The sequence below is a fragment of the Maylandia zebra genome, linkage group LG12 (assembly GCF_041146795.1).
Source record: "Maylandia zebra isolate NMK-2024a linkage group LG12, Mzebra_GT3a, whole genome shotgun sequence".
Classification (NCBI taxonomy): Eukaryota; Metazoa; Chordata; class Actinopteri; order Cichliformes; family Cichlidae; genus Maylandia; species Maylandia zebra.
The window spans coordinates 34,561,666-34,582,169 of record NC_135178.1 but is presented as its reverse complement, the minus strand read 5'-3'; the positions used below and the strand labels follow the sequence as shown (position 1 = coordinate 34,582,169).

At 42.6% G+C, this 20,504-nt stretch overlaps 1 protein-coding gene across 1 annotated transcript in view; it reads right to left on the bottom strand.

Moving 5' to 3' along the window:
• The window catches only part of ttc16 (tetratricopeptide repeat domain 16), a 34,570-nt gene that overhangs the window by 4,014 nt on the left and 10,052 nt on the right, over nucleotides 1-20,504 (bottom strand). The window contains exons 2-16 of the mRNA XM_004555732.2: nucleotides 16,047-16,152; nucleotides 13,277-13,419; nucleotides 10,962-11,037; nucleotides 10,606-10,708; nucleotides 9,077-9,222; nucleotides 8,095-8,218; nucleotides 7,834-7,914; nucleotides 7,553-7,728; nucleotides 5,846-6,146; nucleotides 5,156-5,501; nucleotides 3,655-3,758; nucleotides 2,620-2,746; nucleotides 2,313-2,526; nucleotides 1,374-1,529; nucleotides 205-375 (exon numbers count right to left, since the gene is read on the bottom strand). Coding sequence (XP_004555789.1) covers nucleotides 205-375; nucleotides 1,374-1,529; nucleotides 2,313-2,526; nucleotides 2,620-2,746; nucleotides 3,655-3,758; nucleotides 5,156-5,501; nucleotides 5,846-6,146; nucleotides 7,553-7,728; nucleotides 7,834-7,914; nucleotides 8,095-8,218; nucleotides 9,077-9,222; nucleotides 10,606-10,708; nucleotides 10,962-11,037; nucleotides 13,277-13,419; nucleotides 16,047-16,151 — 2,373 coding nt within the window. The 5' untranslated portion in view covers nucleotide 16,152. The remainder of the gene's footprint in view (nucleotides 1-204; nucleotides 376-1,373; nucleotides 1,530-2,312; nucleotides 2,527-2,619; nucleotides 2,747-3,654; nucleotides 3,759-5,155; nucleotides 5,502-5,845; nucleotides 6,147-7,552; nucleotides 7,729-7,833; nucleotides 7,915-8,094; nucleotides 8,219-9,076; nucleotides 9,223-10,605; nucleotides 10,709-10,961; nucleotides 11,038-13,276; nucleotides 13,420-16,046; nucleotides 16,153-20,504) is intronic.

Genomic DNA, 20,504 nt, shown 5'->3' with positions numbered 1-20,504 from the left:
TTTCCCCTTCCATAACTCTAGGCACTGGGATTTGAACAAGAGACCTCTTAAAGTGCAATCAAATGGGCTCCCACTGAGCTATAACTCCAGGTCCCCCCAAACACGTGTGTCATGCTTTTCTGTGATTACAAAAATCACTTAAAATGTGTGTCAGGTCTGCTCGTAGTAACATCTTAATTCAGACAGTGTGTATCCGGGCCTCACCCTCTCCCAGTCTTGACTCAGCCAGTGCGGAGCGCAGTCTCTGTCTCCACAGGGGTGAATGGCTAAGGGCTTGTTCTCTGCTGAGCACTGGTTCTCGGGAACCACGCGACCCTCCGGAGCCTTACAGTACACATGACGCACCATCTTCCCCTGGCCGCACGACCCCGAGCACTGCAACAAACAAAGGTCACGCCCGATGAGTCATTATCAAGCGGGAGCAATTGAGTTCTAATCACAGTTATCTGCAGCCAAGCTTTGTCGCACACAGCGTGAAGTCATTTCAGGTCACCTCACATCATGGAAAATAAAAGATCAGCATGTGAGGCCGTGTTTAGGCAGATGTTAAATAACAACACATGTCACCAGAGTTTAATATTTACTGCAGTTAAAGTAGTTCATCAACAACACAACAGCAAAACCTCACTATGCTGCGCACACTGAGTTTATTATTAAAAACTATATTTGTTGGTCGTGCTGCGATTAAACTTTTAGACCAGGCGTGTGTAGCTCAATAAGCAAGTTTTGTAGCAGCATAGCTTTATCCACGTCATTTACATTTACGAGACAGGCGTAATTTCAAACCAATTTCCTTCCAGTACAGAATAAACTTGTAAATCTGAAGACATCAGAAATGAAAAGTTACATCTGGTTACATCTGTTCTCAGTTGGCAAATTTATGAAAACAAAGATAAACCTTTTTGGCCTTGAGTTGTGAATTGTGATTTTTGTGTGTCAAAGTGACAGCTCTTTAGTTTTCTGTGTTTTTCCAAGTCGGAGGCTGCGGTTGTAAATTAGTCCTGCGATTTTCCAGACTTTCACTTTGAATGGAACATCGGCAACTACACCTCGTGTCCGTAACACAATAAAAGCAATAAATTCACACCGTGGCACTTAAAAGACGGCTGGGACAGACGAGCTGTTTTTCCAACAACCATGAAAATGATGGAGGAATGTTAGACGCAGGAAAAAGAATTTAAAATAAAAGAAATAGAACGTTTAACTTAGACACGGATTGTAACATTAAAACATAAATTAAGTGTCTTTCCTTTTTTTCACTGTCTGAGATTCCAGCAGGGACGAGAGATAAAATATGCAGATATGGTAAGATTTTAACTCCTCATCACTCATGTTCACTGACACGCAGGTTTGTGTAAAGTAAAAACACTCACGGGTCCCCACTCGGACACAGTCCAGTGGCGTTCGCAGGGAGGACCGGTGCAGTTTTTGACGTTCGGCGGTTTGGTCAACGGGTCACATGGTCTGGTCTCATCAGAGCAGCGCACATCGCGGGTTACCTGAGCTTTGCGGCCACATTTAGCAGGACACTGCAATGAGGAAAGAGTCGTTGTCATGAAGAAAATGAAGCACGTTGATTGGTAGAAATGCATTAATTACATTATATTCTTTATTGTTTATCTTTGCTTTGAATAAATATCTTGAAAAGACAGAAGAAAATTATTTCAGAATCAGTAGGCACTTTTATGGGTGGCCTAGGCATCACTTTTAAAGCTTTTTCCTCAAAAATGCACAAAACCACCCCAAAAACATGTTTATTACATTTTCCTAACAGCACCGTTTACTGTTCGTATGTAATGTAAAAGAATGAATGAATGACTGTGGTCATGTCTGCATTGATCCACAAAGAAAAAAAAACATCAGCATGCGTACCCGACATTTCTGTCATTCTCTCTCTGTGTCATACAACCTCTAACAATCTAACAGAGTCACATTTGGGTTTTTGGTGTCTGTTAAGTGTTTCTGGAGAATCCATCAGTGACCACAATCTGACCACAAGACTGTAGCACACAGCTGCAGCCCTCAAAGCTTGACAAGAGAACGACAGAGACATCTGCACTGCAAGAAAAAACAAATCCTGCAGAGTGCCGGGGAATGTTTGCACAGAAATCAAATGCAAAAATCCAAGCAAACAAAAAAATATGCAAAGTAAAGATACTCTGTATGTTTTAAAGGGACAGTTCACCTCAAAAGTACATGTCTTTCTTAAGCTTGTAGTGCTATTTATTCAGCTACATCTACTCAACACACAGAAAAGTAAATCAGATTGTTTTAGTATATTAGTACAAGCTCACATTCCTGGTTTATCATACCTCCATCCACTCGGCCACCTCCCACTGTGGGCCGCACGCGGGGCTCTTGCAGGGTCTTCTCTCCACGGGTCTCTCCAGGTCAGCCATGGTGCAGAGGTCACTGTAGACCGAGCTGTCCAAACCCGGCGAGAGCATCTTCCAGCAGCGCACCTGACGAAACTGGAAACCTTCCCCGCAGGTCCTGGAGCACTCGCTCCAACTGCTCGCCTCCCACCTGAAAGATTTGTCCATAATTATCAGAGGAAAAGAAGCAGCCACAGTAATGATCTGTTTATTAAAAGGTTTATGTTCCTCCGGGGGATCGCACCTGGGCTGACATTCTCGGCCAATGCAGAAGTCATGGACTGGCTCTGGTCTGGTCAGAGCATCGCAATACATATCGTGTACTTCCACGCCATCGTAACGAACACATGTGACAAAGGACCTGGAGACTCCTGGATTGTAGGCAGAGTAAACTGATTTATGCAATGCATTTTATATACAAGGGGGGGAAAAGCACAGTGCACACAGAGTATCAAAGTCCTTTCTAAGTGCATTGGATTTCTGTATATTAGTGCAATTCCTGTTTTGTCTTGAAGCTGTACCTATATTGAAAAAAAAAGTCCAGTGGAAATCAAAGTGACCACTAGTTCAGATGAAGTCAAGCTCAGCAGGAATCTCAGTAGATCAGCTTATCCTAAACTGATGGCTTAGGTGTTAGCTGTCTGCTAAAAATCTCTATACTGCATGCTATCTGAGATGCTTTCGCCCGTTCGCGGTTTTTACAGGTAAAGTTGCTGTGCTGCTTTCCAGAATTGGAAACACTTATTCATTCATAACATTTGTTCATTAAAAAACAGAGAAAAAACATGAAACATAAAAGTAAGAGCGGGAGAGGAGGTGAGTTGCAATGCAAACCATCTTGCACATGTGCAGCTCCTGTGGACTGGCTAAAACTGGTATATGTTCAAACTGGATGCATAGACAGTACAGCTATCAGCTCACATGGGCCGACACAGAGATCACCAAATTTGCAGGAATTGGAGTGGAGCTTGAATTTGTGCCCTGGCATAAATTACGTTAATAATAACTTGTTAAATCTATCTTCATTTTAAACAGAAACAGAATGCATTGCATGTCTTACATAGACAATGGGAAAATTACAAATTATATGGAAAGGAACAATCACTTCGCTGCACAGCAAATGCACAGAAAGTTGCTGCACCACACAAGCTCTGTCAGGTTTCAAGAGTCAAAGGTGTTACAGGGACCTGTCAGGTCTGGGATCTTAACTGATATCACACTCTCACTGAACATGGATGTTCTCATGGATGTTTTATGTGTGCTTTGAGTGTTTGCATACCTATGGAGCAGGTCATGCTGCACGGCTCCTGTGATGAAAGTTTCCAGCGGTACAAGTCAGCAGGACTCAGCTTCAGGTTCTTCTGGTAGAGCCGCTGATTCCCCCTGTCACGCACAAAGGACACAGGTCAGTTGTGTGTGTTTGAGTATGCAACTGCAGCATGCTATGCAGATGCAGTTCCTATGAATCCTCAACCTGCAGATATCAAGTTTTCAGGGCAACATTTTAAGAGCACGTCTTCAAACCGGGTAATTTGAATGAAATATCCTTTTCAGGACTTTTAAGAATACCCAGGAGTAAACACACAAACACCCACACAGAGGCAGGCTGTCTCCCAGGCCTCAGACAAGCACAGCATGACAGCTGATTCACAGCCCGCATCCCGGCAGACGCACTTTGTTTTTTCACCACATCACATAAAAGTCATGCACACATTCCTGTCATAACAGTCGTTCCCAGACATTTATCTGAAAATTGGAGACACGTTGAGTTATACCTCACCGGCATCCCTCCATGTAAGCCAGACCAAATCCTGTCCATTATTTTCTCACCAGAAGTGATGGCAGCCTGACAGCGGAACACGTTCCCCTCTGCATCATATTTCTCACTTTTCTTGCAAATACCTTGAATTATTTGTTTCTAAGCACGGCTGCATTTCCCACCTCCTCCACCTTCCTCCCCTCTGTGTTGCTCTGCTCCGCTCGTTTCCTCTCCTGTCTCTGTCTCCCTGAGGAAAGGGCGTGTCACTGTATGTTTTATAGCTGCTGGCTGCAGAACGGGTGAAGCCAACATGAATTATAAATATGACGAATGCAAAACCTGCCAAGTCTACCTGTCGGCCTGTCCTGCAGCATATATCTGCCTGACTGCTGTACTGACCGTATATCTACTTGTCTGTCTGCATTGCTTCCTTGTACAGTACTGGTCCACCTGCTTTTCTGCCAATTGGTCTACCTGTCTGACTGATTTACTGCCTGCACTGTTTATCTATGCGTCTTCCTGCTTTGCTGCTTGTCAGTTAACATGGCTGTTTTTTCTTGCAACCAGTACAGTGTACATTGTGTATATTGTCTCATCTAACTGCCTAGCTACATGCACATGCGCCTGATTACCTGTCTAAGTGTACGTCTGTCTTTCTACCTGCGTTACACTGACTACCTGTTATTTTGGCAAAGCTGTCTGTTCCACTAGCACTCTCACTTTGAACCTTTTCTTGCCGTCAGTCTTGTCTCAATGTGACACTCTGTGTCTCTGCCTGGACATCTCTTTAAAAGCGCCCATTTCTCTCAGCCTGCTTCTCTTTAGCCTGCAGCCAGAATCAAGTCCAGAGGTTTGACAGTGTGTGAACAGTCTGAACACTTTCAGTCCAGACTTCATCCGATTTGAGATGAAATGTCTTTATGTGAGCCCAAACCTGAACCTGTGAACAACGGGCTTCTGCTCTGCATCATCTTAAAACTCATATGCGATGCTGATGTCCCTTATGCTCTTTTTACATTACCTGGTTCTGTTGGAGCGGTTGGAAGTCCTCCCGCCGCTCGGCACCGTCCTGTTCTGGCTGTCTCCGCTGTCGTTGCGTTTCTGGCCCAGAGTAAACTCGAGTGTATCGTTTAGATCATCTCGCTCCAGGCTGCTCAGACCCACTTCTGCTGGTCCCACCTCAGAAGAGAACAAACTGTCTCCCTCGGTCAGCAGCTGGTTGGTCGAAATGTTGATAAGTAACTCATCTGCACCAATTCGGCCGTCCATCAGGACCCTCCAGATGAGGTTTGGGGAATCGGGTGGTGTATCCAGGCCCGCACCATCAGTAACAGGTTTGGCAGTGCTGTCTATTTGGCTGCTGTTACCTTCACACAAAGTCAACAAATTCAACGCCACAAAACTCTGAATTTTTCATCTGCTGCTGATTGTTTTTATCTAGCCGCATCATGAATAATACAGAGTTGCAAAGGGCCATCTTACACACATCCAGAATAAGGCAGTAAGATGGAGGGTGGTGCTACCTGGCTTAGGATCCATCATCTGTCTTACAGTCATCTTATATCAGAACTTATTTTTTATATTGCTTTATATGCCCTGAGCTACACTTCCAGGAGGTATAAAGGTAAAGGAATTTTTTCTCTAAAAATGTGCATGTAAATTGTATGTATTAGTGTAATAGTTTATAGAGAACTTGTCACATAATCTCTACCTGTAAACTTTGGGGCAGCTACTCCATCTTCACAGTCGATGGCTGCTGTCTCCTCATACACCTCGTTGGTCTCTTTGCCCTTCTGCCCATCTGTACCTTCTGTCTCCACCTGGCCCCCAGGAGCCACCTGGTCACAGATGCTGCCATTGGGGGTCAGTAGACCACTTACTTCTACAGACACCTCTCCGGCTGAGGTGTCTGACCCGGTGTAGACCGGAGGAGGAGGAACGGGTGGCAGGGAGTCTCGGAGGACTGTGTATTCGTAGGTGATGTAAGGTGTGCGGCCATTTTGGTTCCACACCTGTCAGATGAGGAGAGTAAATCGAAGATGTTTATGGAGTCACAAAACAAAAACTATAATTAGACCAACTCAAGGGGGTCTCAGAGATAGACTCAAACATTCAGACAGAAAATGTTTGGTTTAATTACATTTTTTTATATAACTGTTGCCTCAAGGATGAATGTGTTGGCAGTCTCCCCTGCTACGGTGAAAAAAAAACATGCCGTCAGTCTGAATCAGCGGGACCTTTAGCCCATAGCTAGCTAATAAAAACAGGCCATTACAGCAAATATTCCTACATTTCTATCATATAAAGGCTTTTGTGAAATATTGTGTAACGATTTTTAATGGGGATTAAAAATGAGAATTTGTGATATGTGAAGTCAGTATATACAGTCATATGAACAAGAAAGATTTCACATGTTTTCAGTTTTCAGTTTGATCCGACTGTTTGTGCAGCTTTTCGGCTGTCCAGCATCTCTCTGCATTGCTATCTCCTCGGTCCCAGCGACCTCCCAATAAAAGAAGCTGATCAACCCAAGCTGCTCTGCCAGCCTCCTGACACCCCCTGAACCCACTGCACCACGACTCCTGTGCAGCAGAACTGCAGACCACACCTCCACCACAACAACATTGATTCATTATGTTTTGTGTGTGATTGTCTATGCTCAGCTCTCTTAAGGTCCCGTCAAAGACACGAGGTCTGTACTGGGCCATTGCGAAACATTGATTCTTTTCTTTTTCAGCCGTTCTGTTGTAGACTTGGTGCTGTACATGAGATCATTGTTATGCTGCATGACCTAGTTTTGGCTTTAGCTGTCGGACTGAAGGCCTCATTTCTGGCTGTCATGGGCAAGTTCATGGGCAACAATGCAAGATGCCCAGGTCCTGAGGCCACAAATCCCAAATTATGACCCCTCCACCACCATGCTTACAGTTGGCACGAGGTGTTTGTTCTGGTATGCCGTATATGCTTTTCTTCAAATGTGGCTCGTTGCAGTATGGCCAAACTTCTCCATTTGGCCTCCAAATTGTTCCAGAAGTATTGTGGTTCATTCATAAGAGACTTGACGAACCCAAGCCGTGTTGCAATGTTTCCTTTAGAGAGGTTTGGGCTCTCATATGCTCTTGCATATTCAAAATTTTTCATCTTAAAATTGCTAACTGGTCACCGATTGAACCAACACAATAAATGCTCACAATGAAAATTCATAGTTCTTTTTGTGCACACGTTTGAAATTCATAGGTGTTGTCTGTGCACATCTGCACTTTCCAAGGTGAAAGCATCGATTTCATGTTGGTTTTTTATGGATGAAGCCACAGTACTTTAACTTTGCACCATGGCAGCAGCGTGGTTTCCACAAGCTATAAACAACAAGACTTAAATCATGGAATTCAAGAGTAAAGGAGGAAAGGGTAATGTGTACCAGAATATTGATGGGTTGGTCAATGGGGCCTTTGGCAACAATGTACTCGATACCAGTCTCATACACGTCCATAGGTCGGCGGTATTTAAAGACGGTGCCTGCTGCATGGAAATTCTGCGGACTGTCCACCTTGTAGTCACCGTTAAAGAAGAAGTTTCCTGCCTGATCAGTCACAGCTTTAGGAGGGGGAGAAGCAGAATTAAGAGAACTTTAAAACAGTTCTTTGCTTTCTTTTTACACACTGCAATAATATTTGTGTGTGTGCGTGGGGGGGTATATACCGAGAACATCAGCCAATTTCTTCCTCTCGATGATCTGTATGTCCCAGGAGCCTTCAGGGATTTGAGTTATAAAAGAGTAACCTGCATGACAGCAAAGAGAAAGTCATCAGCAACATGGCATGCTCTTTGTTCATTTAACAGTAATGACAGATCGGTCAGTTTTTAATTCAGTGTCTGGTCCTGTCCTAGTTATATTAGGCCATGCTACACTGTAATAATAGTTTTTGAATATGCATTAGGTAACTGAACTGCGAGGTTTACCCAGAGTCGAGGGTCCTCGACGGAAGTTTCCAGTGACTCGGCTGCAGCTGCTGCCGTCACCCTGACAGACACCACACTTATCCAAAGTGTTGGAGGAGAACAGTACCCCATCACATCCAATTGGCTGAGCAGCAAGGCAAGATGTGGGAGTACAGAAGACAAAGAATCGTACTAAACATGTGATAATAATTAGCTCGCTTACCACAATTGTTTTGGGAAGGTTATCCAGAAGAATTTACTGTGCACAAAAGTATCATGTGTAAAAATGGTACTACTGAAAGATTTAGCTTCTTCATTGCTTCTTCATGTTTTGTTTTATCTACACATTGTAACTCTTGGGGATTTCCCAATTATTGTCTCAACCTTAATGAGAAAAAAAACCATAGTTCCTCATGCTGCATTGAAGGTGTCTGTATCTTTATTGTACTGCATCTAAACAATGTTTCAAAGCAATGTAAAACCTGTGCTTCCTGAAGTGTCCGCTTGAGGCTGGCTCCAAATCCCCACAGATCTTAACATACCTAACTTTGGCTATGTGATTAACACATTTACAGTCTGAAACAAAATACAGTTTCGGTCTGTAAAGCTAATTTCCACCCTGTTCTCTTCCACTTATCCAGTGCAGGGTCACAAGGGTGCTAGGAACTATCCACGCTGTCATAGAGTGAGAGGCAAAGTACACCCTGGCAATTTAACCTAATCCCACCAATTACATGCTTTTGGACTATGGGAGGAGGCCAGAGGACGCAGAGAGAACCGACATAAACACCAAGGAATATGTGACCTCCGCATCCTCCAGATGATGGATTTGAACCCAGTACTCTCTTGGTGTAATGTTCATTATAGAGTGCAGAAACCAACAACTGACGTGATGCTACATCCTGCAGTGTGGCTCGGCAATAAATACAAATAATGTTGTGTTAAATTTGATTGGGAGACATTAGCATTTAGTGATGCCAAATAAATAAGAAGCTGGACTCACCTCACACTTACCGTCCACGCAGACGCCGCGGTAGCTGCTGTACTTGCAAGACGTGCCGTCTCGTGCCATCACCATCAGCTGCCTCTGGCCGTCGGTCGTGGTGCAGTGGAGGTCACAGGGATTGCTGGAGATATGAACGTAGTCATCTGGAGACAAATGGTAGATGTTTTTCACTGTTTTATACCCACTTAAATTCGCAAGGTCAGACTGCATACTGCATATTCCTAATAACTTCCGGCAATGTTATACAATTATTCTTTAGCCACAACTGTTCATTTCTTTACTACTGTACTCACACTGCATCATAGTGGTACAAATATATGCTGGTATATACCAGTATGATGTATATAAATAATATACAATTATTTCAATTATAGTTTCATTATGAGGACTCAAAGCAACATCAACTCTCACTGGTTTTGCAACCTGATGAATCTAAGTAATACTTTTACTCCTTTTTTCTCAGGTTTGATTTCCATTAATCAATAATAATAAAAAACGCAAATCGGATTCTTTAACTAGTCCTCAACAATTAGTCATGAATTTATCTGCCATCATACTGTTCATATCCTGGTTTCAAGTTCTCACGTTTCCTGTTTTATTTTGAAACATCTCAAACTGTTTTCATTCTTGTTAATTTTGCTTCTACTTCCCAAGCCTGCCTCAGTCCTGCTGTAGTAAGTCTGAGACTGTCTATCGCGTTACCCTCTGTTCCAATTAATTAGGCCGTGCCTGTTAGATCCTACAAGGCCATTATAAAAGTAGCTTTTTTGAAGGAAATGCTAAGGCATCTCAAATGTGCATTATTTTTAAACACCACCAGAGGGCGATAGCTCAAGTTGCAAAAACACTACTGGTCCTATAGGAGTCTTTAGGAAAACGGCCCTTTGCTGGTGTTTCTGTAAACACTTTCCCGCTAAGTTTATGGGCTCAGTCACTCATTTCAGGTCGTATGAATAAAACATCAAGTCCATTTTATAAATCTTGGTCATTCTAAGTTTCAGTATGCTCCACCCCTAAATCACATCCAGGTTCAAAACACCAGGATGCCAACTGCGGTAATGTCACGTCTTTTTCAGTGTCTGCTGGTCCCACCTCAGCTACAGTAACTGATCAGAGTTGGAACTCTTGACCGCTCTTTCAGGAGCATTTTCATGGCTGGTGTGATGAATTTTCAGATGTGCTGCAGTTTCACTTAAGAAATTCTGTGATTTTGTTCATTAAAATGCTTCGTAGCACTAATTGGCCAGTGTCTGTGTGACGCTCCCAAGCAGTCTATAAATGCACTAACAACGATAGCATTGACTAATGCCTTAGCACTTGACCTGGTCATCCACTATCAGCACATCAAAATCAAAGAGGCCAAGTCCATCTTTTATATGCAGTTAAAACCACTTTATCAGAAGATATACAAAGTTTGTTACTTTGGTTTCTGGTTGTGTTGAAGACTAGCAGGTCATAGAGAAGAATTCCCTCATCACTCCACTATTTAAAGAGAGGCTGTCAAGGTTTTTTATTGGTGTTATTACCGGGATATAGAGGTTTCCACTGATAGTTCCTCCCATTATAACGTTGTGAGTTAAAGGACCAACATTGCTCCTCTCTGAAGCTCCTCCCAGTGGGAGGACATTCCTGCAGAGAAGAGACACAACACAGACCATTTAAAGAGGTTTGTTTCACGCTTGTTAATATGTGGTTTTACGGTATGCTATACAAATAAATTCTTGTTAAGCCTTTATTTGTGCAGAGGTGGTTTCTGAGAGTACACTGTTGGGAACTCCACCCAGCTCCATGACAGCCATCCTGTTCAGTCAGCCAGTCAAATCCACCGTGTTTGTTTTAATAAAGGTGTGAGACAAAAATGAACTGGAAGTGTGTGACTCACTTTGGTGTTGCAGAGATAATATTTCTTAGCAGTTCCCGTACAGGTCATGTTGTCCTTCCCAGCAGCAGCTTTCTTTCTTTGGACCGAAAACAAACATTGAATGAAAAAAAATAAGGCAATAAAAATCATACTGAGTAGAAAACACAGTAGAAATATATCAGCATTGTTCATGTCTGTTAGCTAAGCATAAATACATTTCACCCCAAACTTATCACTCTAAACTGAGAGACTATATAGTAGGTAGCATTGAAACTGTTGACTGTCAGGTTCTACTCAATATGAACCTATGTAGGTCTTTTATTGGAGTATATACACTTCATTGGGTACACCTTGGTGGGGAAGAGATTTTGGCCCATATTGACATGTTAGCATCAAAGAATAGCTTCATATTTGTTGAGAGCAGATCCAAGATGTGAATGTTTCATTGCGCCACATCTCAAATGTGCTCTATTGGAGTGAGATCTGGTGACTCTGAAAGTCATTTGAGTACAGTAAGCACATTCTCCTGTTCAGGAAAGCAGTTTGAGATGATTTGAGCTTTGTGACATGGCAAGTTATCAGCAACAATATTCAGACTATAAGATTTTAAATGATGCTTAGTTGATATTAAGGGGAACAAAATATCCCCCACATAACTGAACCACCACTAGAAATCTGACTTACTACTAACAAGAAGGCAGGATGGTTGAATGCTTCTGTGTTGGTTGTGCCAAATTCTCACCCAAGCGCTCAAAAAAGTGAACGTTTTTCTAGTTTCCTGGTTTTAGCTGACAGGAGTGGCACCTGGTGTGGTCCTCTGTTACTGTAGCTCATCTGCTTCAAGGTACAACAAGTGTGCATTCAGATATGCTCTTCTTCATAGCTTTGTTGTGTTGAGTTACTGTTGCCTTCCTATCACTTCAAAGCAGTCTGGCCATTCGCCTCTCACCTCTGGCACGAAGGAGGCATTTTCAGCCAGAAGTTATAGTTTCTGTTTCCTCTTCTCAAATTTCCTACATTTTACTGTGAGCTCATTGAATTAGAACATGCACAACTGCCACACATTACTATTAATGTTTCTGCATGAATATGTACTTTAATGCTTTCCTGTTACTGCCATTAAAACACGAGAGTCTAAAAATAAGTTGATCTGCATCTTTGCTTCATGTGCATCTTTGCTGATTTGATGAAAGCCCAATTAGGATTGGGCTAATTGGAATTTCATCAAGTCAGCAAAGAGGCACAGAAAAGAAGATCAGACACCAGCTAGGGAGGAATAGAAAAACAAGCGCAACAACATTGTCATCCTCTATGTAGCCGGTGTATCAGAAAAACTCAGGCGAGTCTTCTCCAAGCATGACATCCCGGTGCATTTCAGACCCAGCAACACACTCACACAAAAACTGGTTCATCCCAAAGACAAAACTCCAAAACACAAACTTAACAATGTGGTGTATGCTGTACAGTGTAGCGAGGAATGCCCAGACCTCTACATTGGAGAGACCAAACAGCCACTTCACAAACGCATGGCACAACATAGAAGAGCCACCTCCACAGGACAAGACTCGGCAGTCCATCTGCATCTAAAGGACAAAGGTCACTCTTTCGAGGATGCCAGTGTTCATATTTTGGACAGAGAAGACAGATGGTTTGAAAGAGGAGTAAAAGAAGCCATTTATGTCCACTGTGAGCGACCATCTTTGAAAAGAGGCGGGGGTTTACGACACCAACTGTCTGCCATCTATAATCCAGTTTTGAGATCCCTTCCCAGACGCCTTAACACCCACTCACATCCTGGACCATCTGACCTCAGGAAATCACATGATAGGGTGGGTCCAGGTTTCACAATGAGCTCACCCAAAACCTTGGCTGATTGTAACCTACACCAGTTTTCACACCTTGGCTCATGTGATTAGGTAGAGGATCATCAGGGGGTCCTTTGTCCCTCTTCAGATGAAGCTTGTTCAGAGGGGACGCTCCCACTCTGAACAAGCTTCATCTGAACAAGCTTCTCAGATGAGAGGTGAAATGTCTTCGAGCAATTTAAAGAAGTCCAGACGCTTTTCTTTCCAAGCTCCTTAGACCAGTCAGCTTTACAGTCACAAAGAGCACCTTATAGGACAGTCTGCCTACAAAGAAAAATCAACTGGAGCTCACAGTAGAAAAATTTGGAAGTTTATTGGAGGCAAGTAATTTTCCCCTCTGCGGTGATCTTAGGCCAAATCCCACTTTAACTGCTGACTGTATGTAAAATACCATGAACAGTATTAAACAGGGTTGGAGATGTGTCCATTTCTGGGATATTTTAGCTTGTCGTCTGGTGCAGACTGACTGACCTCTGTTTGAGGCAGTGACGCTCCTGTGACATCACTCCTCCTCCACAGGTACGAGTGCATGCTGTCCACTTGGCCCATTCCCCCCACCAGTACGTGGTCACCTCGAGCTGCTCCTCCAGACTGTTGGAGGCCACTCCGTCCTCCTACACACACACACACACAAACTTTACTACTTAACACTGCTTAACCAGCCAATGTAGTAGTGCCTTTGTTTCGTGTTAATACTCTTAAAGATGCCATATGGTTTTTATTTTAAAAACTGTTTTATAAAGCAGCTGGCCGAGGTCTTCCTCAGTGCCATTTGGGTTCCTCTCCAGTGAACCAAAGATGGATTGTAGCCTTGATGAACTTGGCCTAGCAGGAGAATAACCTCATCTCCCATTTACTACTATATACTCATATCTTCTCTAACTGTAAACTTTCGAATTTGTAAATATTTGATCAAACTTTCTTTGCAGCACAGGAAGTCACATTATCAAATTTATTAAAAACATGCAAATTTCAATCCATAAAAGGGGGCATTTCATTTGTTGCATTTAGCTCAGAATTGCAAATTCCTGATTGTACTCTAAAACTGACATGATCAAGTAAACTTCACTGTAGGCTAATGGGCTAATAATTTGCTAAACCTTTTGATATTCTGGGCATCTGCCACTAGTGCTAGCACTCGCTGTGGAATATTGACACAAGCAAAAGTGGCAGAAAAAGCAGAAGCAGCATTAGCAGCTGTCATAGCATTAATGCTAGTGGTATAAAAACAGAGTTAGCACAACAGCGTGCGTCACAGTCGAGCAGAATCACGCTAAATGATCGTCAGAGTGTTTTGTGCTGAGGCTTTGGCTCGTGAAGACGTTCAGCATTTCACACATTCCTGATGTGCACCAGCAGCATTAACTGAGGCCGGTGGCTGTGTCGCCTTTTATTCAGACAGATTTATCAGAGTGACCGCTGGAATGTGCACTGAGCACCTTGAAAAGGTGTGAGATGGAGCAGCTGTGGGAGAGAGAGAGAGAGAGAGAGAGAGAGTGAGAGACACTGGAAATACCAGACACTCAGCATATGTGAGAGAATGGGAGATGGGCAAGAGTTAGAGTAGAGGGAGCTGAGAGGAGTCATTGATCGGTGGGCTGACAGATCAGTTTTACGGCCGTTCACCAAACTGCTTAAATTACTGAGCATTTGGTATTTTAGACTTTTATGTCTTTTAGTTTCAGCTCAGTTGGTTTAAATTGATTTGTTTTGCTTTGTTGGTGCATTCTGTCACTCTTTAATTTTCGCTCTCAGAGAAAGAAGTGATATTTCTCAGTCTGGCCATCCTATTAAGATCAATTTAGTTTGAACATGGCATTTTACAGTACGCTACCTCTGACACCAGGCTTGTTTAATGTGACTACTCATGACTGATAGCAATGGTTCATGTACAGTGGATATATAGCATGTATATGGTGCACATGAGCCTACATTAACTTAACTGGTCATAAAGACTGTTTTCAGTGGCTTTCAGTTTAAACACGATGTCATGGTTTTACTTTTAGTGCCTTTATTTCTGGGGAGGAATATTGTTTATCAGAAATCCGATCATTCAAATTGTCAGTTCATAATTTTTTTTTAAACCCCAATATCATATTTTAAAGGCTAATTCTATGTACTTACTAATGTAGTTTCTTTAGGAGTTGCAAAAAGCTCATACTATAATGAAAAGCGTAAGCTTTGTTCTGTAATGAATTATGTCAAATATGAAGTACACGCCATAGGTGGACCTGGCCACTGTGGTCATTTTGAAGCCTCTTTCCCTGTTGCTATGTTGTTTCTTGGAGCCCAAAGTTACCATATTTGGACAGAGGCTGGAGTTGTCAGTTCACCCCAGAAAGCTTGATTAACAAGCTATATTCAAAATTAGGAGAAACTTACTGGACAGTTTGCACCACATAGCATGTCCTGTTTAGTGACTCTTATTAGAGGAGGTTAGGCTACAGCTGCCTGTCTCAATCAAAGCCGAAATCTCAAGATTTAGATTTTTTTTTAAATTCACCCCTGTATAATTTTTATTAAGCTAAAAGTCATCGAGATCAAAGCTGTTCTTTGTACCTGACTGTAAACATGCATTTCAGTGCTGCAAAGTTTTTCGTTTTAACGTAGACATCTACAGTGACTGACTTGTATTTGAGCCACCCTCAAGTGGCCACTGTGGGTAATGCAGTTTTTGACACTTCTACGTCAGCTTAATTTCTGCCCACGAGGTTTCTACTTTGTATAAACACAAATTCGCCAACTAAAAGTTCTATTTTCTCATCTCCCTTAGAGATATCATATGATCATCCATTATTCATCCTCAAACTGATTTTGCTTCCTATGTGTCAGGCTTATTGTTCAGCACATGTTGAAGGTTCTAAAGCACCAGATACAACACATAAAATAATTTTTACCTGTTTTAACAGGTTTTAGTTACCACATCAAGACATGAGCATTCAGTACAGTGATGTTTATTCCCATTGAAGTATAAGTAATGTTTCTGAAGACTGAACATTTACTAGTTGTAGTTCTACAGCTTTGGATTACTGACAATCTTGCCTTCATATGCAGTGTTACAGTGCTCACTCAGTCACTGCAGCAGAGGCAGACAGTATAAACATAGTCCTCTTTGGTCTAGGACTACGCCTCATCCATCTCCGAGAGTCCTAAAGTTCTTGCTAGACAAAATGTGCTTCAGTTTGTCGGAGTGTATGTTTCCCTGTAACAGAGGAAGAGTGTTTTCCTGTTTGCTGTGTACCTGCAGCCCCCTGGTGGACAGGTTTCCCAAACACATCGTCAGCGTCAGGAAGCCCAGCAGAACCACGCCTGTCTCCCCACACTGTTCCCATGACCACACCCTCATCCTGATGAATGAGAGAGAGGAAAGGATAAAAGAAATAAAAATAAGTTTTAAATGTCAACAAAAATATCTTGAGGTTTATGAGACAGCAGCCCTGATGCTGTGATTAATGAAGGGTATTTGGGTAAAATCCTGTCTCTGAATGGAAGCAGCCAGAGATGTGTGTTTAACAAAGGTGGAAGAGTTTGAAGGGAAATCTGATGACCGCTAATGACTTCTTGTGGCCAACCACTTAGGCGAGCTTTGGATGCTGAGACATGTGGGTGTTTTTTCACTCTAAATTGAGGCTTCTCAGCTTCCAGACTCTCAGAAGGGTTTGAAGTGGGACACATTTGTGGTCATAATATTTCCTTTCTGACTCTGCAGTGAAAGCCCTCACCTCTCACATCTGTAGTTGTTTAGCTGAACATAAGTGCTGCTGCTGTCTTTTACCTTTGCAGAGAGTGGAGGGTGTTTTACAAGAAATCACATAATTGCTGATTTCTGAGATATCTGTCCAAGATTCAAGAGAGCACTGGAGCAATTACGGGAGTGGTGTCAAACAGCAGATACACAATAGACACGCAACAATGTGCAGAAGAGCACCATTGGCACTGAAATTTTCTGTCAATCCTATTTTAAAAAGTGAAGATCTTGCAAAGATTTCATTGTGGCAGTCCTATTTGATGATTAGAAATATTTATGCCAATTCAAGAAATACGGTTACATAATGAAGCAGCTACGGAGGTAAAAGGTCCTGGAGTTGATTTAAAATGTTGCATTTGCAAAGGTGATCTCAGTGCAAATAAAATCTTTTCCTTTAGTAGCACAAAAAAGCAAAAGCAAAACATTAATAAGAAACAAATTCATCGGAGAGTTACATTGAGCGAGGTCAAATCAGTAATTCTAGAATGACCTCTGTAATACAAAACTGCCTGGATGCAAACATAGATCAGCAGTGAAGGATGATCACGGGATTGTTTCCACTGTAGAGAAAAATTACCGTTGCGATATCCAGCCAAGAGATTAACACACTTCAAGAGGAACACATATTCGTATTTTAGTGTAACATAAAAACAAGACGTCACGCAAAAGACAAAGGGGGATCATCAAAAGCCACAAATCATTCATCGGCCTCAAGAACTGAAAGAGTTAGATTTGATTTTTTTAACATAAAACAGCTACAAAAAAATCCCATCAGTTTTTTTAATTACTTCATGATTATTTAGTTTCAATTAGAGCATTACGCAAGATGATTCTTACCACTGGAGAGGACAGGATTAACCTGTGCTGTCATCTTTCTCAAGATGTTTCAGGCTGTTTTCATAACTTTCTATAATTTCTATAGGACTCATTTTTTAATAAACTGAACAGAGTTAAAGGTTAACTGCCATTATTTTCTTAATTGCATTAAAGTATCTAAAAGATCATCTGATTCAGGTGAAGTCTGCTTTGAATAATCCAGTACGTTATGCACAGTCAGGTTTCCGAGCACATCAGACAAATGCAGACAAAACAATGGCAAGCAAAGAGCATTTTCTCAGATAATGCACGCTGGTTTTGGTGTACCAGCTGTAGGTATCCAAATGTGTTGGCAGTCTGTGGAGACTAGCGTTGGCAGGTGGAGAGTGGCACAGACAGGCTGTTGAGGGCCACAGGTGTTGGAGACGGGAGTTGGACAGCACAGAGGCCAACGTAAAACTTAAACAAGTCTCGATGTGCTGGAAAGATGAAGGTAAGTTTCCTAGGACTTTACACAGGTAGGTCTTTGTTCAGCTGTTCAGACTATAAGGAAATGTAGATGTCTGTATGTAGAGGCTAACATAAACATGTACAGACATACAGGAAAAGGAGGGTACTCAAAGGACTCTGCAGTTGTATATATGAGTTTGAGGAGTGTAAGAGTCAATACTTAATTGTTGAAAGGGACACAGAAGAGGTAAATGCTCCCGTTTCAATGCACAGAAATTAATTCCTGCAACATATCCCAGTTTTCTTTTGTTCATTCGAACATTGCAGCCACATACCTTTAACTTAGCACTGTTTGCCGATTACTTTTATCATACCAAACTGTAGTGCTGATTCAAGAGCAGATACATTTTATTTGTAGACTATCATCCATTAGCTACATTTTTCACAAGAAAAGATACAGGAGAATTTGGAGGAAGGATAGTTACATTAGTGAGTAAGCTGCAGAAAGGTGCAATGAAGAAAGGGGTTCAGCAAGCTGCCCATACCTGAGGCCTTGGAAACTGCAAAGCAGCTGGACAGCACCAGGCCCCGACATGATTCACGCCCACTGGCTGAAGAAGCTGACTGTACTCCATAAGCGTCTGGCCACATAAATAAACCAGTTACTAATCAACGAGAGACACTTGGAATGGCTAACAGAAGGCCGGACAGTCCAGATCACCAAGGATCCCCAGAAGGGACCAGTTCCATCCATCTATCAGCCAAAACACCAGCTACTGGTAGACAGAACAGTCGCTCAAGATTGCAAGACTAGGCTCACTAGGCACACCACCTAGTGAGCCCACACATTGACCCTGGAATGCCTAGAGCTATACAAGATCAACATTACCCTAAGAGCCTTCATCAGGAATTCAATGGGGATGTTGCGTACAACACTAGACAACTTCAAATCTATAGCACAAGTCACCGTGTAGTGTGGGATCTACCAAGGAAATGCTCTGTCCCCACTGCTCTTCTCCAAAACTCTGAACCCCCTCAGTGAGATCATTAACAAGACTGGCTACAGATACAGACTATGGAATAGAGCAATCATCAGCTACCTCCTCTACATGGATGACATCAAGCTGCATGCCAAGAGTGAATGAGACATCGATTTACTCATCAACATCACTTGGACATAAAGCAATGACATCGGAATTTCATTCGGATTGGAGAAGTGTAGCTGGATGATAACAAAGAGAGGGAAGGTAATCAGAACTCAGGAGATTGAACTACCAGAAGGGAAAATTGCAGATATCAAGGACTGCTACAAGTAGCTGGGAACAGCATCAGCAGGTCCATGCATGGCATGTACCACTGCCAGATACAAGAAGTGGCTGACATTGAGAAATCCTACCAGTTCCTGGACAAATGCAAGGCATAAAACTCCATAACCAAGTGGCTGGCATAGTATACAGGAACATGTGTGCCGTGTGTGGCCTGTAAGTCTCCATGTCAAAATGGGACACATTCCTTAGGGTGGTTAAGAATGACTGAACTAAGATCCTGTTGGACTTCCACAGACAGACAACAAACTGTTGGCTAACCGAGCAGTGGTGGACAAGCAGAGGAAAACGGCCACACTGATAGATGTAGCTACACCAGGAGGAGGGTAAAGGTAACAGTGGTCCCAGTTGGGGCCAGCCCAGCCCACAAGTGCCAAACTTAGCAAGTGTCTCCAGCAGATCCGTGGAGCAACATCTGAGATATCTGTCCAAAAGAGCACACACTGAGGAACATGTGATGCGCAGGACCCTCAATCTCCCAGGCCTCTGATAGAGGACTTGAGCTTGAAGGATAAAGACCGTCCATGAGAGGGTGTGTGTAGAGATAAAAACATCAATAACCACAGTCACCATAACATTTGATTTGTTTGTTATGTTGTTTTGACTTGTCAATTGTGACGCAATCACCATGTTGGGTTAGGCTAGCAACATTGTTACCAAGTATAAAACACAAACACCTACCTGCTACGTACCAGAACAATCAAGTACTGCCTGAAATACCTCACCTAAGAGGTGTTCAAGAGACAGACCAAATGAAGTGCCCAAACCACATCCTTCACTTGTAGAGGAGCAGCAGCTCTATTCTGAACTAGTCCTGAATCACTAAATTCCACCCACAGAGTCCACCCACACTACAGAGGAAACTCATTTGTGCCTCTTCTGTGCAAGATCTCCCCTTTTTGGTAAATGACCTCAGCTCCAGTGGGGAAGTGAGGGTAGGAATATATGTCGAAGAGTAAGTCAACAGCTTCACTTTCCGCTCAGGGATCTCCTCACTACCAGACCGGCACAGCATTCGCACCACTTTTGGCTCTATCCATCTGTTAGTCTGTCCTGTTGCACTCTTTCCTCATTTGTAAACAACACCTTCCTCGACTGAGCAGAAACGTATTCCCAACCAAGAGTAGGTTGGATCTGAAAACTGCTGTTCACAAACGCTGTCCATCTAATCTGACTGGGCTGGAGCTGTTTTGCAAAGAAGAATGGGCAAGAATTTCAGTCGCTAGATGTGCAAAGCTGGTAGAGACATACCCTAAAAGACTGGCAGCTGTAATTGCAGCCACAGGTGGTTCTACAAAGTATTGACTCAGGGGGCTGAATAATTACGCACACCCCACTTTTCAGTTATTTATTTGTAAAA